Source organism: Camelus bactrianus, chromosome 14 (genome assembly GCF_048773025.1).
Source record: "Camelus bactrianus isolate YW-2024 breed Bactrian camel chromosome 14, ASM4877302v1, whole genome shotgun sequence".
Lineage (NCBI taxonomy): Eukaryota > Metazoa > Chordata > Mammalia > Artiodactyla > Camelidae > Camelus > Camelus bactrianus.
The window spans coordinates 70,854,377-70,876,911 of NC_133552.1; the positions used below are offsets into that span (position 1 = coordinate 70,854,377).

At 57.6% G+C, this 22,535-nt stretch overlaps 1 protein-coding gene across 4 annotated transcripts in view; it reads right to left on the reverse strand.

Moving 5' to 3' along the window:
• Positions 1 to 18,789, reverse strand: part of RASA3 (RAS p21 protein activator 3) — a 78,180-nt gene extending 59,391 nt beyond the window's left edge. For 2 of the 4 annotated variants that reach the window (XM_074378621.1, XM_074378619.1), the window contains exon 1: positions 18,635 to 18,789. In XM_074378621.1, the coding sequence (XP_074234722.1) occupies positions 18,635 to 18,689 (55 nt within the window). In that variant the 5' untranslated portion in view covers positions 18,690 to 18,789. Of the gene's footprint in view, positions 1 to 15,231; positions 15,489 to 18,634 lie in introns of those variants that run through there. The other 2 variants (XM_074378620.1, XM_074378623.1) reach the window with 2 other exon arrangements.
• Between the last annotated feature and the right edge of the window lie 3,746 nt (positions 18,790 to 22,535).

Consider the following 22,535-nt stretch of genomic DNA (forward strand, 5'->3'; position numbering starts at 1 on the left):
CCGCTGCAGCAGCCCCTCGACCCCAGAGGCCCAACAAGGCTCCCCAGAACCTGCCACCGCAGAGCCAGCCCCAACCGGCCCCGCGGCTCCAGCATCTCACTCTGCTTTGCGCAACAGCTGTTCAAAACTCCAAAATCACTTCTGACATTAAGACTGGTCTAAGGAAGCAAGACACTGCCCAGTTTACCATCAGCTGCCCTGGGCATACCTTGTACCACGCACCGGGCTCGGGAGGGAGGCTGCATCACTGGTTAGACAGCCCACAACAGCTGCTGGAGGCCCTGCTGGAGGCGGAGAGCTCCAACCACCGGCCCCTCAGAGTCAGGAGGCAGTGCGGCCGCGGTGGGAGCCTCTGGCCCCACTTCAATGAACCAGCCACAGAGATGGTCTCTAATCTGCTATCCCTACAGCGAGCCACAAACTGAGAGCCCGCGCTGGCCGCTGGGTCTGAGTCCCAGGGCAATTTTAGAGCAGGAGAAAACTGCAAATTTAAGACTCTGGTTTTCCTTCCTCATTCATTACTTGAAACACAGGCCGAGAGTGAGGTCGAGTTCCCAGTCCAAGACACAGTTGTGTTTTTGTCCCTTCGCCTGATGGCACCACCCTGGCAAACTGGCAGCTCACACAAATGCATGCAGGTGGTCGGGCACTCCCCTCCCCAGAGAACTCAGCATGACAAGCCCTGGCCTATCCTGGACCCGATGGGGTGGGCCTCCCACCCTCCAGAGCAGGCTGCCAGAACAGAGCAGCAAAGAGAAGGTGGGGCCCGTGCTGGGCGGGTAGCCGCCCCACACCCCGAGGGCTTCCCCAGGCCACCAGCCATGGGCTGTCTGAGCCTCGAGGGTCAGGTTTACAGCAGAAGCTCTTGGAGTGCAGAGGACAGGTGCTGGTGGGGCAGGACGCCTATCGCCTGCTCTGAGGATCTTTATCCCCAAATCTGTCGAGTAGCCCGGCTGAGGTCAGGCAGCGCCCAGGGTGAGGGGCTGTGGGGAAAGCGGCTCTGGATCCCCAGCCAAGGGCCGAGCAGCCCTGGCCACCCCCCACCCCTTCAAGGCCACAGTCACATCCAGGGGCCATTGCCAATGAAAGAGAAACCCCCTCACATTTTCACTGGCAGCAGCTTGACAGCAGCTCCCCCTAAGTCCAGGGGCAGGACAGAGGTTTATGAATGGCGAATGTTTATTGTAACAATGTTTGTGTTGTCAGGAAAAGGAACTGGTTCTGACACTGGACAGAGCGCAGCCCGATCCCCGGCCTCCAGAGCCCCGTGTGCAGGAGAGGCAAGGGCCCGGAGGGCCAGGCGGGCACACTGAGGACACACGGGAGGTCACACGCAGAGGTGGGTCTGATGAAGGGCTCTCTGAAACACACAGAAAGGTCCGAAGTGAACATGCAAAGGATACAGTTGCGTATCTGATATCTAGTAAGTGCATGTGTACACAGTGTATCTTCAGCAACAATGGAGAGGAAAGGACTGAACAGAAGGACCAAAACGTTACAGCGGCAAACCTTTCAGTGAGGAAGTGACTCACTGTTTTCTCATTCTTGAAAATTTAGAACTAGTTTTTGCAAAATTTCTATAGAATATGCATTATGTTTATAATTAAACAGAAATGCTTATAAATTTAATAGCATCTGAGATTTACTGTAAATTAAAATTTTAGATCTAATCTTTTTTGCAAACAACTCCTTCCTTTTGCACAAAACACCGACATAGTCAATTTATTATGTGTAACAATGAAGGCCATTTGTCATGACCAAGTTTAACTGCAAAATGAAGCAGGATAATTCAGAGCTTTGTGAGTAAATACCCACTTTACCCTAAGTCAGAAACTCACTCACAAACCCCACTGGGGACGAGTTCCACCCTCAGAGGCTGAGTCCCGGCAAACGGAGATTTAATGACTTTGTGAATTGTTTTCTGTTTCACTCTAGAGCCAGCCCGGCCCAAAATATGGCACACGTAGGAAGCCGCCTGCTGCGTCGGGCCCACGGTGGGCACCCCACGCACACACTGGGAGCAGGTGCAGGCCCGTCCTGAAGGCTCGATGCTTAAAATAAAGAGTGTTACAAAAAAACCTTTTTATTTATCTATTTTAAACATTTTCACTACAAAAGAAATACATGTTCACATAACCAGTAATGCTACGTAAGAACACACAGGAAGTCCCTCACCACCCTCCCTAACCAGCGCCCCCCCAGGCTATAACCAGCACTGTCTGGTCCGATTACATCCAGACCTTGCTCGTGACCCCACAGCCCATCTGCGTGTGGGGGGGTCCTTACGTTGGTCCCCAAAACTGGACCACACTGCGTGACTCTGCCAGAAGCTTTTCTCTCCTTGCCACCTGATACACTGGCTCTGCCAGTGGATTTAGGAATGCCGCGTTCCCCAGGAGGGCCGCCGTAGGACGTGCCCAGTGCACCGGGCCCTCCAGGCTGCCCAGGCCCTCCAGGCCCTGGGGTCAGACCAGCACAGCACCAGAGGAATGCGGCTGTGGTTCCCCTGGGACTGGAGGAGCTCATGCACGGGGCCTGGGGGCTCCCAGCACAGACCCGGGGGTGGTCCGCCCACCGGGGGGCGGGGGCTGCAGGTGGGCGTCTGTGCCACACGTCCAGTCCTGCGCCTGCTCCCGTTGGGCCTGTCTCAGGGTATGAGGGCCCGGCCACCGTGAGCCAGCAGGTGGGACGCCTGCTTCAGGCTGTCACTTGGACAGGAATCGTCCTTCTCATGGAATCAGATCTGTCATCTTTTTAGCTGGCTGACGACGTACAAGTTCCCCCGGGTTCCAGAGAGCATTCACAATATTCTCCAAAATGCTCCCGGTATTTTTGTCTTATTTTTTCACTTTGTAATCTTTAATCCATATGGAATTGGTTTTATATGGTGTGAGTTAGAATGTGACTCTTTTCAAGACAGACGGCCAATGAAGGCAATTCCACTCACTGAGAACCACACTTTCCCCAGGGACGAAGGCGCCGGCTCTGCTACCAGCTAGGTTCCCTCATGTGTGCTGGCCTGCTCTATAGCCTCTACATTTTTTGCCTGTTGGGGACCTAAGAATATCGACAGCGTTGTAAAGAGTTGACCACGTCCATCTTCTGCAAGACCACACACGTGCAAAGCAACAATCTGTCACCGGCTAGTCTCCAGCTTACAACCACACTTCCACACTAATCGACCCACAAAGCAGCCCCCCAGCCCTACACCGTCCGAACAACTTCTTCTGGTTTAAAGTCTAGTGACACTAACAAACCAACTCTGGACATTCCACATTGATTCTTTAATTTGTTGTAATCTGAATTTATACCATCCACCCCCCACCCCTCCGCTTAATCACCGCTGCCTGATTAAAGCTCATTTTACGGAAGCCTCTCTGGCCGCAGTCGGCTGTGCGGAGTCTGGGCCTGTCCGCCCCACCACTTCTATTTTTAGCTCCCAGAATCTGAGCCTCTGGCTGGCCTAGACCGTCTGCTTTTTTCAACCAAGGGCCAATTCACAATTCTCTATGAATTAAATTGAACCCACAGAAAAGCCCCGACCCTCATATCCACCCTGACTTCTAAGAAGTGAAAAGTGCTTTGGGCCACAAAGGCACTCGAGGCAGTGGGCACCTTCTCCTTTGTCCCTTTGGCGTCCCTAACTCACTTAGTCACAACGTTGCATTTGGTTCTCCCCACTGACCCAAGCACCCAGAGCTGGTTCACGGCCACCTCTCTCCAGCATCCGTTCGGGAGCTCAGCCCCCATCCACACCCAGGTCACGGCTACTGAATCCCAAACCAACGGCGGCTCAAGAACCCAGAGATGGTAGTCCACCCGGCTTGGGCCCCTGGCTCGCCCATGCAGGCGGGTCAGCTGCGCGGACACAGGCTGAGGAGCGGAGTCACGTTCTCTCACGGCTGAGACTCCTAATATGGCAGCGAGGTCGAGCACATCCACACAAGAAACTATGGTCCTGGGGTCTCTGAATGCCGTCTGCAGGCTCCAGCTTCCGAAGGTCCCAGATGCCAAGGAGGGGTGCCCTCTGACACAGGGGGCTCCCAGTCTGAGGGGTCCCAACAGCTTTGAACTCCATGGGACGTCGGCAGGCGGGGCATCAGTGTGCACTGTGACTCAGCAGCCCGTCCAGCCACGCCCACATGCACATGGCACCGACGTGGAGTTACAACTTTCCGGATTCTCTCTCTGCTTTTCCACATTTGCCAAACCTTCTCCAGTGAAGTTGCACGTGCCCCACTACACACGCGCACACACACACATGCACACAGCACCCAGAAGACAGTCGGTGCAACCTCGGGGTGAGTGAGGAGCATGTGGGCTGAGACCTTGAAACAGAAACCAAGGGGACAGGGGACGTGATGCAGCAGAAGACACCCCGCCCATCGCACCTCTCACGCCGTCCTCCTCTGCCTGCGACTCCTGGGCTCCGGAAGTGCGAGTGCCCCAGCCTGGCTGGGGAACCAGACACTGGTGTTGTAAAGCTCTCTAGGGTGGCGATGTGCGGCCAGCTTGGGGGCTGCTGCTGGACTCCCCCTGCCCCCTGCCGTGGGCTTCTCCTCCCAGTCACGGGACACAGAGGGGGCACGGGCCCCGTGGGCGTCTCCAGGGGCACACGTCTGCAGTGACCCCCGCACAGCGGGCCTGAGTGTGCGTCTTCTGCAGCACCAGGTGCCAGTCGGACCGCGAGGCTGCAGCAGCTGTCTGGGCTCCACACGGTGTGTGACGCACACACTCGGGCTCTGGCCTCCACGCACCTGGGAGGCCTGGACAGGGCCTCACTGCACACCCCTCTGAGCACTAACAAGCTGACCCCTGGGCCAGGCCTGTGGGGGGCACGAGAACCCACCCTAGAGGTGGGAGGGCCAGCGGTACTCTTCTGAGGCCCTGGCCGGGCCTGCACTGAGGGAGGCCCGCAGAAGGTGTGGGGCTACCCATCACCACTCGGGCTGGAAGGGTGATAACTGCAACATGGAGCAGAAATTGATGCCGTAAACAAGCTGAGACAAAATCCCAGAGCTGGTGTCCTTGGGGAAGAAGCACCACCTCCCACACCGCAGCTCGCACACAGAACCAGCCTCTCAGCAACACCCAGGAAAAGCTCAGTATTTCAACTACCTTTGTGACAATCCTTTCCAAAATAGCCTCTCACCGCACGAGCTGCTCAAAGCCCCTCACAAGTAACAGCAGAGGCTGTCAAACCTCCATCCAAGGCCAGCAGTCAGGGCCTCCCTGACGCAGTTTCAGCAGAACCGGTCCCTCTGAGGGCTCGTCACACCCGGGCCCTGGCCGGCTCACAGTGCACAGCAGCAGTGACTCCAAACAGAACAGACCGACTTAAACCCACTCGACCCTCAGCCCACCCTCCCTTTAATTCCAGAGAATGGGGTGGTGGGGTGGGGGTTGCAGTAGAAGCAGCAGAGGCCGAAAGCACCCAGCTCCGTGTGGGGGCGTGGGTCTTCACGGTGGATGGGGAAAAACCCGAGGGGGGCAGAGGGCTGCAACTGCTGCCGGCTGCAGGGCCCTCCTCTGCCACCTCCAGGGGGCCCGGCAGCCTCCTTCCTAGGGGGAAGCAGAGGGGACGGCCCTCAGTGCGGAGAGTGTCAAAGGAGAACCTAAGCAGGAGGAAGACCCTGTCCTCGGAGGGACACAGGATGGGGGGGCGGGGGGCACCACGGCTGAGAGGGGGACACCTGGGAAGGCTGTCCTGACTCAGGGAGGGCTTAGGGTGGTCCCAGGCAGGCAGAATCAGCACTGGGCCACGAGCCACACCAGCTCCAGCCACACCACACCAGAGGCCGGTCCTTTCCAAGTCTGCATTCACAGTGGGGGTTGTTCAAGGTAAGGCCTTCCTAAGAGTCTCTCCCAGCAGGGCCCCTCCCCTGCACACCCTACCTTAACCCAGCAGCTGTGGCTTGGGGTGTTCCCACAAGGCCCCTGCATCCTCCACTGCAGCCGGTGACAGGAACCAAAGGAACGTCCGAGAAACATACTGAAGGGCGCTGACGACCAGGGCCCCGCTACCTGAGGGGCCCTGCTACCCCGAGGGAACAACCCCATGGCTTTTGACAAACTTCTGAAAAGAGAAAAGTGCCAGTGAGAAAACCAGATTGGTAGCCTTTGTTATCCAAAGTTCAGGATGGTGACAGTTCACTGGAGATCTCTGGGCTTGCAGGATATTCCTTAATTCACCAACGATGTGCCAGGCAGATGCCCAGGGCGCTGGGCCCTGAAGGACCTGACGTTGGCTGCGTTATTAGAAAGCCAAACCACGGTTTATCTGCGGAGCTTAAAATGACTTTCCTCTCGTCACGTGCTAACGTCTATTTTGGATTTCCTGGGGTTTCCTTTACTAGACTTGAGTCCAAAACTATCTTGGAAAGGACTCTGGGTCATCTCAGCCTTGCACATGTGACAGGAGGGCCCAGACAGTTTATCAGCAGAGGAGCCACAGAAGGGGGCAGGTCCTCGCTCTGGGACGCTCGAGGAACGACCACAAAACCTGCTCAATCCTGCAAAATGGGCCAGGACCTCACCCCACCTCTGAAAAATGCCTCATTCTTGGCTGGCCTTTAAACTGCACAGGCCAAGATGAGTGGAACATGGTTATGTATTTGATTTTACTTATAAAAGCAACTTGTTTTTCTTCATTCTCCACTAATCTTTCTTTTTACTCTTGTATTTAGGCAAGTTTTTAGAACAAACCTGAGAGTGGGTTAGACACCTCCCTCCAACCTGCCTGGTGGTGGTTTCTCAGCAGCTGTACCTCCACGTGTGGGAGGAGCAGACTCTGAATCATAGACGCAGTGACCCTGAGGAGGGCAGGGGACCCTGGGGTGCTGTGACTCTCCTCCTCGGCTCGTGTCTGCACAGAGAGCACCCCCAGCCCCCGGGGAGGTCAGTGCTGCTGGGGGCACAGCGTGGGCCACTTGGGAATAAATGCTGCCAGCCCACAGAGGGCTCTCCGGGCTGGTGGGTCACCTGCAACTCAAAGCTGCATCCAGCAGCCCCGTAGTCACACCTCTGTCCCACGGGAGAGCAGGAGCAGCACCTTCGGGCAACGTCAGTGCAGGAATGGCGGCTGGGGGTCCCGCACACACCTCCCCCCTCAGCCTGGGCAAGGCCTGCTTGGCAGCTCCTGTGTCCCAGGGGCTGGATGGTCCAGGTGCAGGAACCACAAGACAGCGTCCAAGAGCCTATAGACATTTCATTGATCATCAATGCCCACTTCCTGTCATAAGAACATTGGGTCACAGAGATAAAACCATAGAATGACTTACATCTATAATTTTTTAAAAGTTACAGGATTCAAAACATGCTAGAATTGTCAACTGTCACCTCAAGTCCACAGTGTCAAACGGGGTGCTTGCTCTCCTTCCAGTTTCCTCGAAAACAAACACAACCTTGTAAGAACGTTCTCAGCCACACGAGGTGCTCTGCGACCGGCCCGGAAGCTGGAGCCCTCCGCCCGACTTCCCGCTCTCACTGCTCCCCAGGGAAGCTCGGCCACCTAACACGCTGCTGCAGATGGACGTGTTCCTGCAAGGTGACGCCAAGTCAGAGGCCACACTTCCTGGCTAACACTCAACTTTCAAGTCATAACCAGCTGCCTCAAGCCGTACCAGCACTCCGAGGACGCCCGGACCAGGGAGGAGTGGAACCCTGGGGTCCCCCGTGGGGGCGGGTGACGGCACAGAACACACGGCTAGGCCACAAGCTCACACCCGCCCAGCCCAGCCCTTCCACGCGCAGCCACATCCTCCCCAGGAATCCGCCAGCCCAGGTGTGCTCTTGACTGCTCACGAAAACACCCTCGGCTCACAGACCCAACCCTGTGACCCCGAGCAGGTCTCAGAGCTCTTCTGAGCCTGCTCTCCTCCTGCGTGACATGAGTGAGCTGGAAAGACGGTGACAGTACACTCAACGCTCTTACAGTCCTGTCAGTAGCCTCATTTTACAGACACTAAAGCTAAGGCTCAGAGAGGTTAAGTGACTTGCCATAGGTCACACAGCAGGCAGGCTGTAGAGTGTCACCAGCAGCCTGGCCACAGTGCCCCCACCCCAGGCTCCTGCCCTCCTCGTCCACACCTAAAGAAGCACGCAGCGTCTGCCTGGTCCACATTGCCGGCATCTTTCCACCAGGGAAGTGCCAGGTCTAGCTGCTCCCAGCACCAGTGCCCCTCCTCCCAGTGCTGCCACTATGCCCAGTGCGCTATCAGCTGCTGAGCTGTGGGGCGGTCTCCACCCACTAGGTCACCCTCCCCTCTCCCAAGTGTGACAAACAGAAAAGGCCCCAAGCGTGGCCAACCATCCCCTGGGGGGCAGTGCCCTGGTTTAAAACCTGGGCACTGAAGTTAAGTTGTGGTCCAGCCACACTGGCTCCCTGGTGCCCGCGGCTGCAGTGAGCCCAGCACGGGTGTCATCGGCCAAGCGGATGGGAGACTCGCCGGCCCTGCAGGTGGAGTCTACTCTCAAGGAAGAAGCAGGGTTCGCCAGTCACCAGGAACCAGCACGCCTAAGAGAACTCCCAGCTCCACTGGTTTTCTGCTCTGCTTCACGGGATGACGCCTGAGGAGTTAAGTGAGCCCAGCAAGCTGGGGTGCTGGCGGCCCCCGAGAGGCCAATGTGTACGGGGGGCCACCTGGCTCCATAGCACGCAAGGGGCCTGGCTGGCCTCTGCCAGCCCTCTCTTCTGAAGTCAGCAGATACTCCCACTCAGCCAGCACCCTTACCTCCACAAAACGGCTGGGTCCAAGCGCACAGCTTCCAAAAGGAAAGCCTTTCGGGCAGGAGGGGCAGGGTGGCTGGTTGTTGGAGAGGAAACACAAAACCACATCGCTACTAATTCCAGTGATTAGTGAGCTGGTGGAAAGACAGAAAAGAGTCTAATTCAGCGGCCGGGCTCTGCCTGCCCCCCTTCCTTCCTGACCACCCCTCGCTCCTGACCGAAAGAACACAGGCCAAGGGGAAGGCTTCTCCACGGAGGACGCTGGAATACATGAAACAGAATACACAGACAGTCAACATACTGAGCAAAACCATAATGACCAGGGGTTCTCTCTCCATGACAGGCACTACTTCTGGTCAGGACATGCAGGAACGTATTCTTGGGTCCAAACACTGAGACACTCACCCCCACAACAGGCGGAGCAGAGAGGGGCAGGAGCTGGTGAACAGAGAAAGGGGTGCCACCGACTCCGCGGGGGCGGCGGGGGCACGGGGACTCGGGAAGGAAGTGCAGCACCTCCCACCGTCACTCGGGGGCTGCCCCTGGGGCCGGCAGCTGACCTCGCCCCCTCCCCTGCCGAGGCTCACGCAGCCCCAGCTGCAGTGTTCCCTCGTCAGGTTAATGTCCTCTCACCTCTCACTGTCCTCAGCACAGCCAGCCTGGGGCCCCCAGAGCTGGCTGAAGACGGGGAACACACACCTGAGCGCGGCCAGGAGGGAGACAGCCCAGGAACAAATAGGAGAAACAGCCACAGGGAAAACCCAGGCTTGGGCCTAAGAAGTGAAATGTTTCTGATACAAATACAAAATATTTAAAACATCAGAAACAACTGCAGAAAAGATGCTCAAGTCATAGAAAGTGGAAAGGCAGGTGTCCCAAAGCAGGCGGCGGGGACAGGGCAAAGCCACCCTCCGGGTCCTCAGACCGCAGGCGCCCTCAACACACGCCCGCAGGCCCCTGAGGATCAGGCCCACGAGAGCCACGTGGCACCTGCAGTGTGCCTGCAGCCTCTGCCACGTCGGGCAGAAGGAAGATTAAGAATTGCTTAAGAAACAGGAGCCATCTTTAAACTCCACACACCCAGCTCCAGCAGGCAAGGCCAGCTCGCTGATGCCATGGAGCTCGGCCAGCAGGAAAGAGTCAACGGGAGCTGCTGTGAGCCTCCTAGGCCTCTTCCCCCACAGTAACATGCCCGTGTGCATGTGTGTGCACGTGTGCCTGCGTAGGCATGCCTGCGTGTGCACGTGAGCCTTGTGTGCATGCTGTGTGCACTTCTGCATGTCTATGTGGGTGGAGCCTTGCGTGTACTGTGTGTGTTTGTGTGCATGCCCGTGTGCGCGCACAGCGTGTGATGACAAGAGGAGGCCTCGTAAGAAGGTAAAGACAAATGACGCCCTCCCTCAACTAAAGCCTCCTCCTGGGGACAGCCCCAGGAAACCACCCCCCACTTCTGCATGCTCCGCGCACCGGAGGGGTGTGCTCTCCCTGTGAACATCACATAGGTGGTTTTCCGCCTCACCCCTACAAAGAAGATAAAATACCCGGCTATATGATGGCCACCGCCCAGGACAGGCCAGCAGGGCCACCTGAGAAGGCTGAGCCTTCCAGCTGCAGCCCCGAACAGTCTGGAATTCCCCACCCTGGCCCTCACCCCACGGCCGTGGGAAACCAGCCCCGTCCCGGCACCCCACTGCAGACCTCGACACAAGAAGCCAGCCTGGCCAGGTCCCCTGGGGTCCACACACTGACGGGATTTCTGGAACCACATCAGGTTCCTGGATCTCTGCTAACAGCTCTGCATCACAGTCTGATTCCAGCCCTGGAAAGCCCCCATTTAGCCAGGCCAAAATCAGCAGATGCCCAGAGGCTTGGGGACCTGGGGCTGAGCCACCTCCTTCCCAAATGTCCGAGGTGAACTGCCCACTCCACCCCTCCTATCTGTTGCCTGCCCAGCCCAGGGGGCTTTCCACGCATAAGGCCACATCTGGACCTGGAGGTGAGAGGGGTTCCACCCCAGCAGGAGGAGGAGATGGTCAGAAGCTGGAGAGCAGGCATTAGGAGGAAACACTGGTCCCTCACCACCAACAGGGCCTGCAGGCTGTCCACATGGCCCCCAGCCCCCATCTGAAGCTCATGCTTGGGTGAAGCTGCCTGGGTGCTCCGGCAGCTCAGGACCCCCGGCTGGGAGGTGTGTCAGCGGGCTCTGAGCTCCGAGCTGCTCTGGCCTCTCAGGATCACAGGCTTGTGTGAAGGTTTTGCTCTGCTGAATCCCATAAACGCTCATTAAAGATTCTCTAGAAGGAGAAGGCCTGGTGGGAAGTCAGCCATCTACTGAGGAAGTGATTTGGTAACACGCCCAAGAAGGCTGTTCCCCACTGACCATGAAAGTGCCAGGGCCGTGGCAATCACAGGGTGATGGAGGCAGTCACAGATTCTCTTGCTGTGTGACTTTGGAGAAGTGAGCTGGCTCCTCTGAGCCTCAGAGGAGAGGCCAGGTATTAACTCTGCCTGCACACTGCACTCTGACACGATCGCGTCCTGCAGGGTGTCCACTTCTCCCCCAGGTGTCCACGGTTCGCTAAGCAAAGACCTACCAGCAGCGTGAAAGCAGTGTCCAGAAAATCAGACAAACTGGCCATTCCAGTACCTCCCATGAGAACTAAAAAGGAAAATGAAATCTTTTTTCTCAGAAGAAAAAACACAAATCAGAGCTGGAGAAGATCCCAGGTGCGTGCAGCTGTCCTCAACCAGCGGTGGGCTCAGCCAGATAGGCCCCAGGGGCTGCTCTGTGTGGCCCCTTACCAGGGACAGGGAACAGGCCTCACCCCACACACAGAACACCCTGACAGGCCCGCAATGGAGTTCAAAACGAAGCTCCAAGAAAGACACGAGTCATCAGTGCCGCCCTCGGGCACACCCCTGAGGCCCAGGAGCCCGGCCCGTCCTGGATCCTGTCAGCCCCAGAGGGCGGCCGGGGAACCTGGAGACCAGCACACACCCGCGGGCACCGGCCGCTGCCACGCAGAGCACAGGGCCGTTTCCAGGGCAGGGACGGGGTCGGCCCTTCCAGGGAAGCAGTGGGCGACTGAGCCTCCAGGCTCTGAGTCTCTCCGAGTCCAAGAGAGACGGTGACGCTGCTTATCTTGGGGTTCTATCCCGCTGGCCAAGGGGCCACGTAGAATCCTTGTTTACACTTGGGACACTACTCAGATACAGGACAGAAGCGGTGTGAAGAGGGGAAAACAGGGCTGCGGGTCACTCCTGGACTGACTGTGGAGAGAAGGGCAGGGCGCACTGCCCTAACCCTGAGTGCAGTCCAGCCTCCTCCCGGCCCCCAGTGGGTCTCAGGGGTCCACAGGCAGCGCTCGCCAATGGGGCTGTCACTGGGAAGCTGACATCCCTGCTGCCCACTTCCAGCTCACTCGAAACTGAAAGTAACACCGCCAGATTTCGGGACAGAGTGAGCCCGGCCGGGATCCCACCCTGCAGAAGCACGCCAAAGGAAACAGACACTCACAGAACTGGGGTTCTTCTGTGATCTCACAGTCACCTTACTGACCCACTGGTTCCAGCTAAGATAAAGTACACACTCACACCAGTGGCTCCCCAGACACTGGTGCCGAGGGGGGCGAGCCCCACCCGGTACAGAGCCACCCCTGGGTTCCGGCCCTCGGAGCTGCCATGCCAGAATCCGGAGACACTCATCTGCTTTCTTCTAAGGATGTTCACAGGATGTGCGTGCATACCAGTGTCCGCGCGTGTTAACTTAATTTTGGAAGCTGCCTCACACTTGGAGAAGCACGTCACCGGTGTGGATGGTGCGACTCTCATCTGTGTCAGAGCTTCCTGAACACCACTACAGCCCAACCTGCCTGCGGTCTGAGCTGGCTCCAGGCCTAGCCCTGAGCAGCCCCAGTGCCCAGCCCATCACTCACTCACTCAGTCCGGACCCCACGCTTTTCCTGCACAGGGTGAGCCTTGTGCAATTTGGGAAAGGAAAGCTGTTTCATCTTTCTGGGCCTTGGCAGCTTCTGCAGAATGTTGCTCTTTCCATTTCTTAAGAGTTTGTGACCGTCACCTCTCCATGTACCTGTCTACCTCTGTAACTCCACACGCACGCACCGTGCTGACGGTCCTGCTTTTTCAAGCAGACTTATTTTTAACCTGCTTCCTTCCCTCTTCTGACAGCTTTTCCACACCCTAGCTCGGGGTCCAAGCGGCAGGTGTAGTCTTCCCTTCCCATCAGCAGATGTGTCTGTGCCCCCCACCCTCCCAGGGGTCTGACAGCCTCTCTGCTTTCTCTCCAGTCGGCCCCACGAACTTCCTGGCCTGGCTAGGCTCCAGCTCTCTCCGAAAGCAGCACTGTACTCCAGGCTCTGGAAGCTCCATAGCATAATCACCCTTCAAGTGGCATTTACTTTGTTTCCAATTTTTGCTCTTTGAACATTCCTGTACATCAGGACAGCCAGACACAGACCCCTACTCCGTCTGACACTGGGACCCCCGCAGAGGCCACACGAGGCTCTCCTGACTTGCTCAGCTGGGTCTCATTTGTTACAAGATTAACAGAGCAAGTAGCTTCAAACTGTACCTGTGGTAACACCTCCATGTGCCTTTGCTCACTCGAGTCCCCTGAGCTGCACAAAAACAGTCTTACTCTCCTCTTTGACAAATGAAGAAACAGAGGCAGAGTGGGCTTAGGACGTCTGTCTGGAGTTGAAGAGTTGGCGAGGAAAGTGGCTGGACTCAGTCTTAGGTCCCAACCTCCTCTGTGGAGTGGGCTCCCAGGGGCTCGTCCTCCCAGGGGCTCATCCTCCCAGGGGCTCGTCCTCCCAGAGGCTCACCCGTGTCCGCGGCCTGGACAGGCCTGGACCCACTCCCAGCGCCCTCACTTTCAAGTGTGACCCGCACACCTCAGGCCCCAGTGTTAGCTGCTACCACTGTCAGCAGACACGTCCACCTCCCTCCTAAGCCCGTGCACTGGGGCTGAAGCATGAGGCGCTGATGCTCTGACCCCCAGACGCCTTCAGGAGGGGTGAGTGTTTACACATGAAAATCCAAACATCTTTTGCCAAATGCTGTTTCCAGCAAAATGACCCGGCTACAAGGCCCGGCTCTGCTCACCTACCTGATGCCTTTTCCTGACAAGCCCAGGGCCGTGGGGCTTGCAGGTGGCCCTGCTCAGAGAATTGGCTCTGGACGTCTGTGTCCTGCTCAAGACCACATCTTCGCGAGTCCTGTCCTCTCCAGCTTCTGCCTCAGGACCCATGGTCGGTGACGGCCCTGTCGCAGATGCTCCCTGCCGCCCACCCACAGCAGCCAGCAGCCAGGTCCCCCCACCCACACTAGTGACCGCCTCCTGTCCAAGCTCACGGAGAAAGGAGGACGGACAGTCCGAAGTGGTGAGGAGGCCCTGCACAACGCGGGGGAGTGTCCAGCTCCCTTACGGGCGGACACTGCCACACCAGGACCCTCGCTTCCCCAACATCAGTGCTGTGCACTTGTGAGAATTCAGCTGAAACGACGTGACACAGGCGCACCAGAGTGTAAGATCTGCCCCCAAGGTCAGCACACCCCCTCCCAGGTGACACCTGGAGTGACTGGCTGGAGTCAGCCTGGGCCCGAGCCTGCTGCACAGCAGGCCTTGGGGTTAAAAATAGCACCGTGAGCTGAGTTCCGTTAACAGAATATCCAGGGTAATTTTAGCATCAGAGAGCCCAGGAGAACACAAAACCCCCGAAGCCAAGATCCATGTGTGGCCAGCACGGCCCCCCTCACACCATCTCACACACACATGTGCACACGCATGTGGACACGTGGACACACACGCACATGCACACGCAGACACGCCCCTGTCACTGCTGTCACCCTCCTGTTCACAGAGCGTGGCCTCCATGAACCCTAAGAAGCCCTGTTACCAACAACTATTTCAACTTATTAGGTGGGACCACCACATCACCTGAGCCTCACAGACCCTGCGATGGGCAGGCAAATGCTTCCCACGCAGAAAACTGGGGTAAAAACCACACTTGCAGCAGCGTGGACCCAGAACCCTGAGCTCCCACCCCAGTGGTCTGGGGCCTCTTCACCAGGCTGATCAGCCAAAGGAGTGTAGACTAGCAACCCCTGGCCACCACCAGCTCCACCTGCCCCAGGGACCTCCTGCCCTGGGGGGTGACACCTGTAGTGAGGTGCAGGGCGGGCACGGGGTCCCGCCTGGGCACCAGCAGGCTGCAGCGGCTCATCTGCCTGAACGTACGCACGGGCTGGATCAAAATGGGCATCACCGTCTCGGGGGGCGAGCTCTAATCTCACAGAGGAGGCACACAGGAGCGTGTGCCGAGCCTCGTGGAGCCTGGGGGCCGCTGCACTGGGCCCAGGGAGGCAGGTCGGCATCAGGGAACCAGCAAGCTCGCCTCACACGGCGGCACCGAGCAGGCCCACCCTGCCCTCAAACCCAACTATGAGACCCACACGCAGACCAGGGAGGGGGCTTTTCTCACCTTGAGGGCAAAGCCAGGATTTTCTTTTTTCTTTTCTAGCTTGAGAAAAACACCCTTGCGTATTGCTCTTAACACGTTTACCCAGATGACACTTTCAAAAACAAGTCGTAAGGGCCGTGGAGAAAGGAACACCACTGGGAAGCCAAGCCACGTCACAGGGCCCACAGCAGCGCCAGGCCCAAAACGACCCCGAGCAGCAGCGCCCCCACCACGGGGTCTTCACCGTCGCCACGACAAACCCTCAAGTGGCTGCGCCCCCAGGGCTGAAGCCCTGACTCATGGAAAGTCGGAGGAGCACACTTCCTCAATCAGCCCAGAGGAAGCATGCTCAGTCTTACAGGGCGTGAGACACCGCTGTTACCAAAGATAGACCTCGGCGAGGATTCTCGGGTGTGCAGAGCCGTCCAACATAACGGCACAATTTAAGTGCGGGAAGACACAGGCTCTTCAGGACAAGGACTCAGAACAGTTGCAATAAGAAAATCTTATTTCATTTGGCACTTTCTTCTGTATTATCTCATTTGCAAAAGGTGGCAGGGAAAAGAAAGGGAAAGAGGGAAAAGGAAGAGATTCTCCCCATTCTCCCGTTAGCTCTCAGCAAACAAGCACCATCTTATGTCCTAAACCATTTAAGGACTGAGGCCAAGGCCCCCACTCCTGAAAAACTCTCCAGCACCCCGAGAACGACCCCCCAGAATGCTCTGCGTTTTCCCTCAGCAACAAACACAGCGGCATCGCTGACTGTTCTCACTTTAGGGGGAATTTTTCTCTTTGTCTTTTTCTGAAAGTGAGGGGGCGGGCGCTAAGTAAGCCTGAACAGCACTGTCTCGTGAGCTCCCAGCTCCCACCGGATGCCGCAGACAATAACTGCCGGCATTTTGCAAATGGAAAAATGAGGCCATGAAAGGGGAGGACGCTGGCCCTGGGTCACCCGGCCAGCAGCCCAGCAGCAGCGACAGGGCACGCAGCCAGCAAGCCTGGAGACGAGGCTCAGAGATGAATGGGCGGCCAGGCCGGGGTCTCTGGGGCAAGGGGAGCGAGGGCGCCTGTGATTCCTGCACATCTGCCCCTCCTCCTCTTCGCCATGCCTTCAAGGCCAGGGCACTCAGGCAAGTCAGGGCTGACACTGGCCATAGCAGAGGACTAAGGAAAGAAATGGAGAGCTCAAGGCACCCCCACCATGCCGGGGACCCCCATCATCTCTTTGTACTAACCATAGAACAAGACTAAGCCCCAAGCCAGCCCCTACAATTCACATCTGGGTCTCCAGCCCAGGCTCTAAGTCAGCATCACAGCCTTGACCGTTTCTTTGCTCAGACACAGGACGATGCCCAGCCTGTGCTGTGGGTAAGCCCTTGCTGCCTGTGCGCCCTGGATGCAGAGGTTGCATGCAAATGTCTCCCTCCTGCAGCCCAGCACTGCCAGTGAAGACCCTCAGAGAGCAGGGAAAACGGGCTTCTCAGAGCTGGAACCACGTCCAGGGACTTGGACCATTGGTGCACAGGCTTTTCTGCCCGTCCTCACCGCTACAGCCCCCAAACGGCGGGGGCGGGGGGTGCTCTGAGGTTCTAATAATACCCAGTTTCCACATGGGGTAAGACACAGCAGATGTTCGGTCACTGCACTAATCCTCAGCTGAGCTGGGTGTTCCTCTCACTTGTTTAAAGTGAAGCACAAAAGAGAGAACGTCTAACCAAGCAGCATCTTCAAACCCCTTCCTTCCACACCTGACCCGTCAGTGCACGGTCCAGAACCCTCCCTGAATTGAGTTTGAGGCTGGCCGTGGAGAGCCCGAATCCCAAGGGCCGCAGACCCATTCCTGCCAGCTGCACCCAGGAGCCTGGCTGTCCCCACCCCTTCCTGCCCCATGACTGAGGAAGCACCTCAGATCCTCTGGGTGACATTCCCCCCGTGGTCAGTGGGCCCTGACATTGAGAGGCACTTTCCCTGCCACCACTCCAGGTGGGGTGCAATGCTGAACCTCTCAGTATGAAAGTGACAGCAGATGTCAAGCAAGTAAACAAGAGAACCCTCTCCAGGCAGGCTCCTCCGGCCGCTGCTGCCACATCCTATCTGCAGTGCTTCTGGGCCAAATATCAACAGCGTCTCAGCGATGATCCACAAACCAAAATAAAGCAGACAGGAAACAACATGCTGATTTGGGGTGGCTGGAATTCCTCAAGCAGCATCAGATGTCATCGACAACTGACACTTCAGCAGTCACTGGGTGCCTGGCTCTGTTTCTGGCCGCCCCTCTCCACACGGGGACAGATGCGAGTGTGAGGCACCCAGGGGGGACAGGGAGATAAGCAGACAGCACTCGGGGTCCTCAGGAGCCCTCTCCCACCAGCACATTTATGGCATCAATGTGTGACAGTCACTCCAGGCACTCATCTGTTTTGGGGGGAAAAACTTGCACATCACCCTCCCAAGACAAAACAGAACTGGGAAGAAGCAAGTCTCTTCAGATAAACCCAGGAAGTCTAGATATAGCCTTCCAGCCCACTCCAGAGTCTGCACTTCCCTCCCCCAGCTCTTGGGTCCAGTGAGAAAGGCAAACTGCTCTGGGGACATGACCTGAATGGCAGGCCCTGGTGGCCAAAACTCCTGCAGCCAGTTCTCAATGGAAGGGGGAGGGGTGGCTCTGGCCCTGAGGGAGCCCTGGGCCAGAGCGCTCCACGTACTCCCCTGCAGACATATACACACAAACACAAGAACACAGATATGCACACACATCCACATACACAGTCGTGTGCACACACAGGCACCAGTCAGCGTCCAGTTTTGGCCCCTCGCACCTGGGAACATGTCAAAGAGCTTAAACGGTCCCAGGAAAGGAAGTTTCTGGGTGCCACGCTAATTCAAGGTGCAGAATCCCGAGGTTGGTGTTTTGGGCACCCGAAATGCACACGTCGGGAGAGTCCCGGCACGTGGTCGTGCACACGCAGATACGCACTCCCAGCGGGGACGGGACCCGCGTCCTACACCGCACCTCCCCTTGGTGCAGGCGACCCCACCTCCGCGGGCCTGCGGCCACTAGTGGCGCAGAGGCAATGCTGGAAGCTGCGTCCCCCAGAGTCGCCGGCCCGGCCCGACCCAGCCCGTCCTGAGGGTAGGTGGGGAGGGGGCCCTGGCCGGGCATCTCCCTGGAGGTAAGGAGGGGGCCGTAGCCGGGCATCTCCCAAGAGGTGGGGAGGGGGCCGCGGTTGGTCGTCCCCGGGAGGTGGGGAGGGGGCCGCGTTTGGCCGTCCACGGGAGGTGGGCAGGGGGCCGCGGCCCGAGAGCGCGTATCGCCAGAAGGCCCCTGGGCCGGAGCCCCCAGCAAAGGGGTCTGGGACCTGGGGTCGCCAGCCACGAGCCCCGGATAAGACCCCGCTGCCCTAACCGGCTCCCGGGAGCTCACCGATTTTGATCTTCACGCTCTGGAAGACACGGAGCCCCTCTTCCTCCACCGCCATGCTGGGTCGGCCGGGAATTCGCGCGCCGAGCCCCGCGGAGCAGCCGGAGCCCGAGCGGCGGCGCAGTCCCGGCGCTCGGCGCCCAGCTCCGCGCCCGCCCGTCCGCGGCGCCTCCGCCCCGGCCCCGCCCACGCGCCCGCCCATTGGTCAAAGCGCTGGCGGGGGGGGCGGGGAGGCTCCGCCCACGCCCCTGCCCTGCTCCCGCTGCCCGAGGCCCGCAGAGGGGCGGGGACGTGGTGGGTCCGCCCATAGCGCGACCCCAACTGCGCATTGGCTGAGGGCGAGGACGGGGAGCGAGAAGGCTCTGCCCGCATCCCAACCCCAGATTCCCATTGGCCGAGGCCCGCAGAGGGGCAAGGTCTGTCTCAGACGTGGGATAAAGGGACCCCGCCAGGATGGCTCGCCCGCTGGGATGATCCGGCGAGGCGGGCTGGGGGTCCTGGGCGAGGCTTGTGACCGCGTGGAGGGCGCCAGGAGGGGACCAGGTGGGGGTAGCTGGGGAAAGACCAGGCTGGGGTGAGGGGGAGGTGGCGGGGAGTGAACGGGATGAGGGGTGATGAAGGGACCAGGCGGGAGCCCAACACCAGGGCGGGGGTGCGGGACAAGAGAGGCATGCACATGATTTTAAGAAATTCAAATCTAAAGGCATCAAAAGAAAAGAATTCCCTGGCCCAACTCAGCCCCCTCAGACTAGGTCTGCAGCTGACCAACTGCAGGGGTGACCTGGGGTCTGGAGGAGAGCGGGGCCGGTGAGACCCTGATTAGGCTCCACAGCTCCCCATCCCTGCCACCCCCCTCCTGCCCTCTGCTGTCCCCTGGCCTCGGGCCACTCTGGCTTCGCAACCTCGCACAAGCCAAGTGCACTCCTGTCTGCCCTTGCGACCCCCAGGCCACCCTCCTCACCTCATTTTCTGTGTCTCCTGACTTCCTGTCCACTTCCCTCTCCTCTGTCTTCACAGCGCACGACACCACACCTGCATAGACCAGAACACACGCTTCTTAAACAGCGAGGCCTTTTTTGGTCCCTGCTTTCCCTCACTTCCTAAAAGAGTGCTTAAGTGCACGCTGAAAAAGCTGGATGACCATTCTTTACCCTGACTGCTTGAGCCTCCTTTCAGGTCCACAATCACCTGCTTGAGTTTCTCTTTTCAAGATCTTCATACTAGGCGTTTGCCAGTGGTTCAACACGGAGGTTAGGAAAGCAGTTTCCCCATGGCCCACCCCCAGTGTGGCTGCCTCTGACTGCCAACCTCAGAGACTCCTGAAGGGAGTGCCAATTGTCCTCCAGAGCCAACCCTCCTTACGCCCAAGGCTGTGCTTGCATCAGGACAACTGAACAGCAGCCCCAGCTCCTGAGCTTCTTGGAGCACTGGCTGGAGCCCCAGTAGCAGCTGCACTGTTGTCAGGCTGCTTCTCTGCCCAACCCGTCCCCTCACCTGTGCACTGATTTTCCTTCTGAGAGTACATGCAATAAACTCCCACACACAGATTGCAGCTCCAGAATCTGTTTCCAGAGAGATCCTGCATAAGACAGGAGGGGCCAGGTGATCGGGGAGCTGCCTCTGGGGTGGGGTTTGAGAGCTGGCTGCCAAATGGTGGCGCAGCAGCCCCTCCCGGCTGAGCAGTGCTGAGCTGGAGCAGAACTGGTAGGTAGAGGGCAGGAAACAGAGTGAGGGGCCGTGTGTCAGACACTGGAGCAGTTGGGAAAAGCACGAATTATCTGGACTATGGAATCAGGTGGCTCTTGCTGAGGGCAAGGCAAAGAAAAGATCACCATTTAAAGCAAAGTGTGACAATAAGGAGGTCTCCTTGGCACCTGCAGCTAGAGAGCCAACAACATCTACAGGTCAGAGTGAGACCTAATCCTGAGACAGCGCTGCGCCAGACCGGCTGGACACTCAGGTAAATAAGTGACCCTGTAGGAGCCAGGTGACATAGCTCTCGTGACCTGGTAGGAGAATCCAGAGAAAGGAGTAGTGACACCCTTGAATAATCTCTCTCCGGTGTTCATTGTTTGGGTCACATCGAGGAGAAAAGCGGAAGAGAGGGGCATCTGCGCTGAGGTTTGCTGGATGCTCGAAGCCCGGCTGTTCTGTGCTGCTGGAGAAAGGAGGTCCCAGCTCAAGCCAGTGAGCTTCAGGGGTCGCTGCCCCAGCCCAAGCCTGGCCTCCGTTCGCTGGTAGAAACCCTTAACGGTTTGTCTGCTGTTTGTTGATATCAATACATCTGTCAGTTTGAGTTAATAGTTGAATATAACCTCAGACATATGGTGGATGTACTGTTAGGTAGATTTGTGATGCCTCGATTGCTTATTGTGAAGCATGTTCACCCAAAATGTCTATGTTTTTGTCATGATAAAGTTTAACTTGTTGTTTGTGACCATGATTAGCCAAGTATCAAGGAGCTTTTTGAAGACACTTCTGAAACCAGCAATTAACTGGGCTCCAGATCCAGTCTTCTTAGCCGTGGCCAGATGACATGTGCTTTTCTTCTAAAATCTCCATCAAAGCATCCCAGAGGAGTCAACAGGAGGGGCACCTGATTCATCATTTGGGATGGGGATTTGCTGTCAGTGCACCCTCACAGCAGAACCACAACACAGGCTCCAGAGGAGAAAACCCAGGACTCAGGAAACTTGGCCTTTGACCACAGATGCTTCTTGTGCAGGGAGCTGGGCTCTGGAGACCCAGTGATGAATGCAGCGACTGTCCCAAACTGCTCTTCAAATCGTTCAAACCAAGCCAAACAGATTTTATCAAGGGCCAGTAGGAGCTGCTGCTTTTGTGAAACAGTAGTTCGAGAGAAGCAACGTAATAGTGAAGAAACTTGAAAGGGGCAAAAATGATACCAGAGTGCCCACCACTATATTGTATTTCCTTCAAGATTTTCTTAGTATTTACAGATGGTCTTACACAGTGGCACTAGGGTTTGTTTGAGTATTTACTCTGTTTGGGAATTCATTTTCTTAGCACGACCTTTACTGAGCACCTGGCCTGCATCCACCGTGGGAAGATGGGACCCTTGGGGCTGGTGCACCTCCTAGGATGCCACGCTGAGGACCTCCGCAGCTCCTCCACCCACAGTTCACCTTGGAATGGACAAGGAGAAAGCCCTGGAAGTGGACTCGGTCTTGAAGGTCTAGACACAGTGGCAGCACTGAAGAGAACCTGAAAGCCTGAGGTTGTGCTGGGCCTGGGAGTCGAGGAGCCACCTTGGGACACCTGGCCAGGCCAGCACCACCTCGCCCCTTCACGACGATCGCGTTGCTCTGACTCCTAGCAGGTGGGTGGCACCGAAGGGAGCGGGTGGTGGCAGCTGGCAGAGGAGGAAACCTGCCAGACTGTGCTGCAGGGAGGCCCGGTGACCCCAGGGCGGCAGAGAGACCAGGTCGGGCTCAGGAGCAGCACAGTGTCTGTGGCCTGCACACACACTGATTAACTGTGAGTGTGAAAATGACTGGCTTTTATTACCTGTCTGGCCTCTGACACATGGCTTATTACTTTCTATTCCTTCCAGATGGTTTGGTGTGAACATAACTCTTCTCCCCAGATTAAGTCTAGATTTCTCTGTCTGCGAAACAGGAAAACAGCAGTGCCTGCCCACTGGGTGTTGTGGGGCCCAGAATTGGTGTGTTGTGTTCAGCAATCAGGCTCATTAGGCAAATTAAGAACAGTCAGTTCCCGGTGGTTTCTTGACTCCCCAGGGCAAGGGTGGGGCCCTTTCCTCTCACCCGCAGCACCCGGTAGATGCCGGCTCTCCAGCAACACCAGCACCAGGGCTGGGGGAGTCAGTGAAGCCAGGCACCACTCTGGCCCTGGGATCTCAGGGTACAGTCCCTGCCGCTCC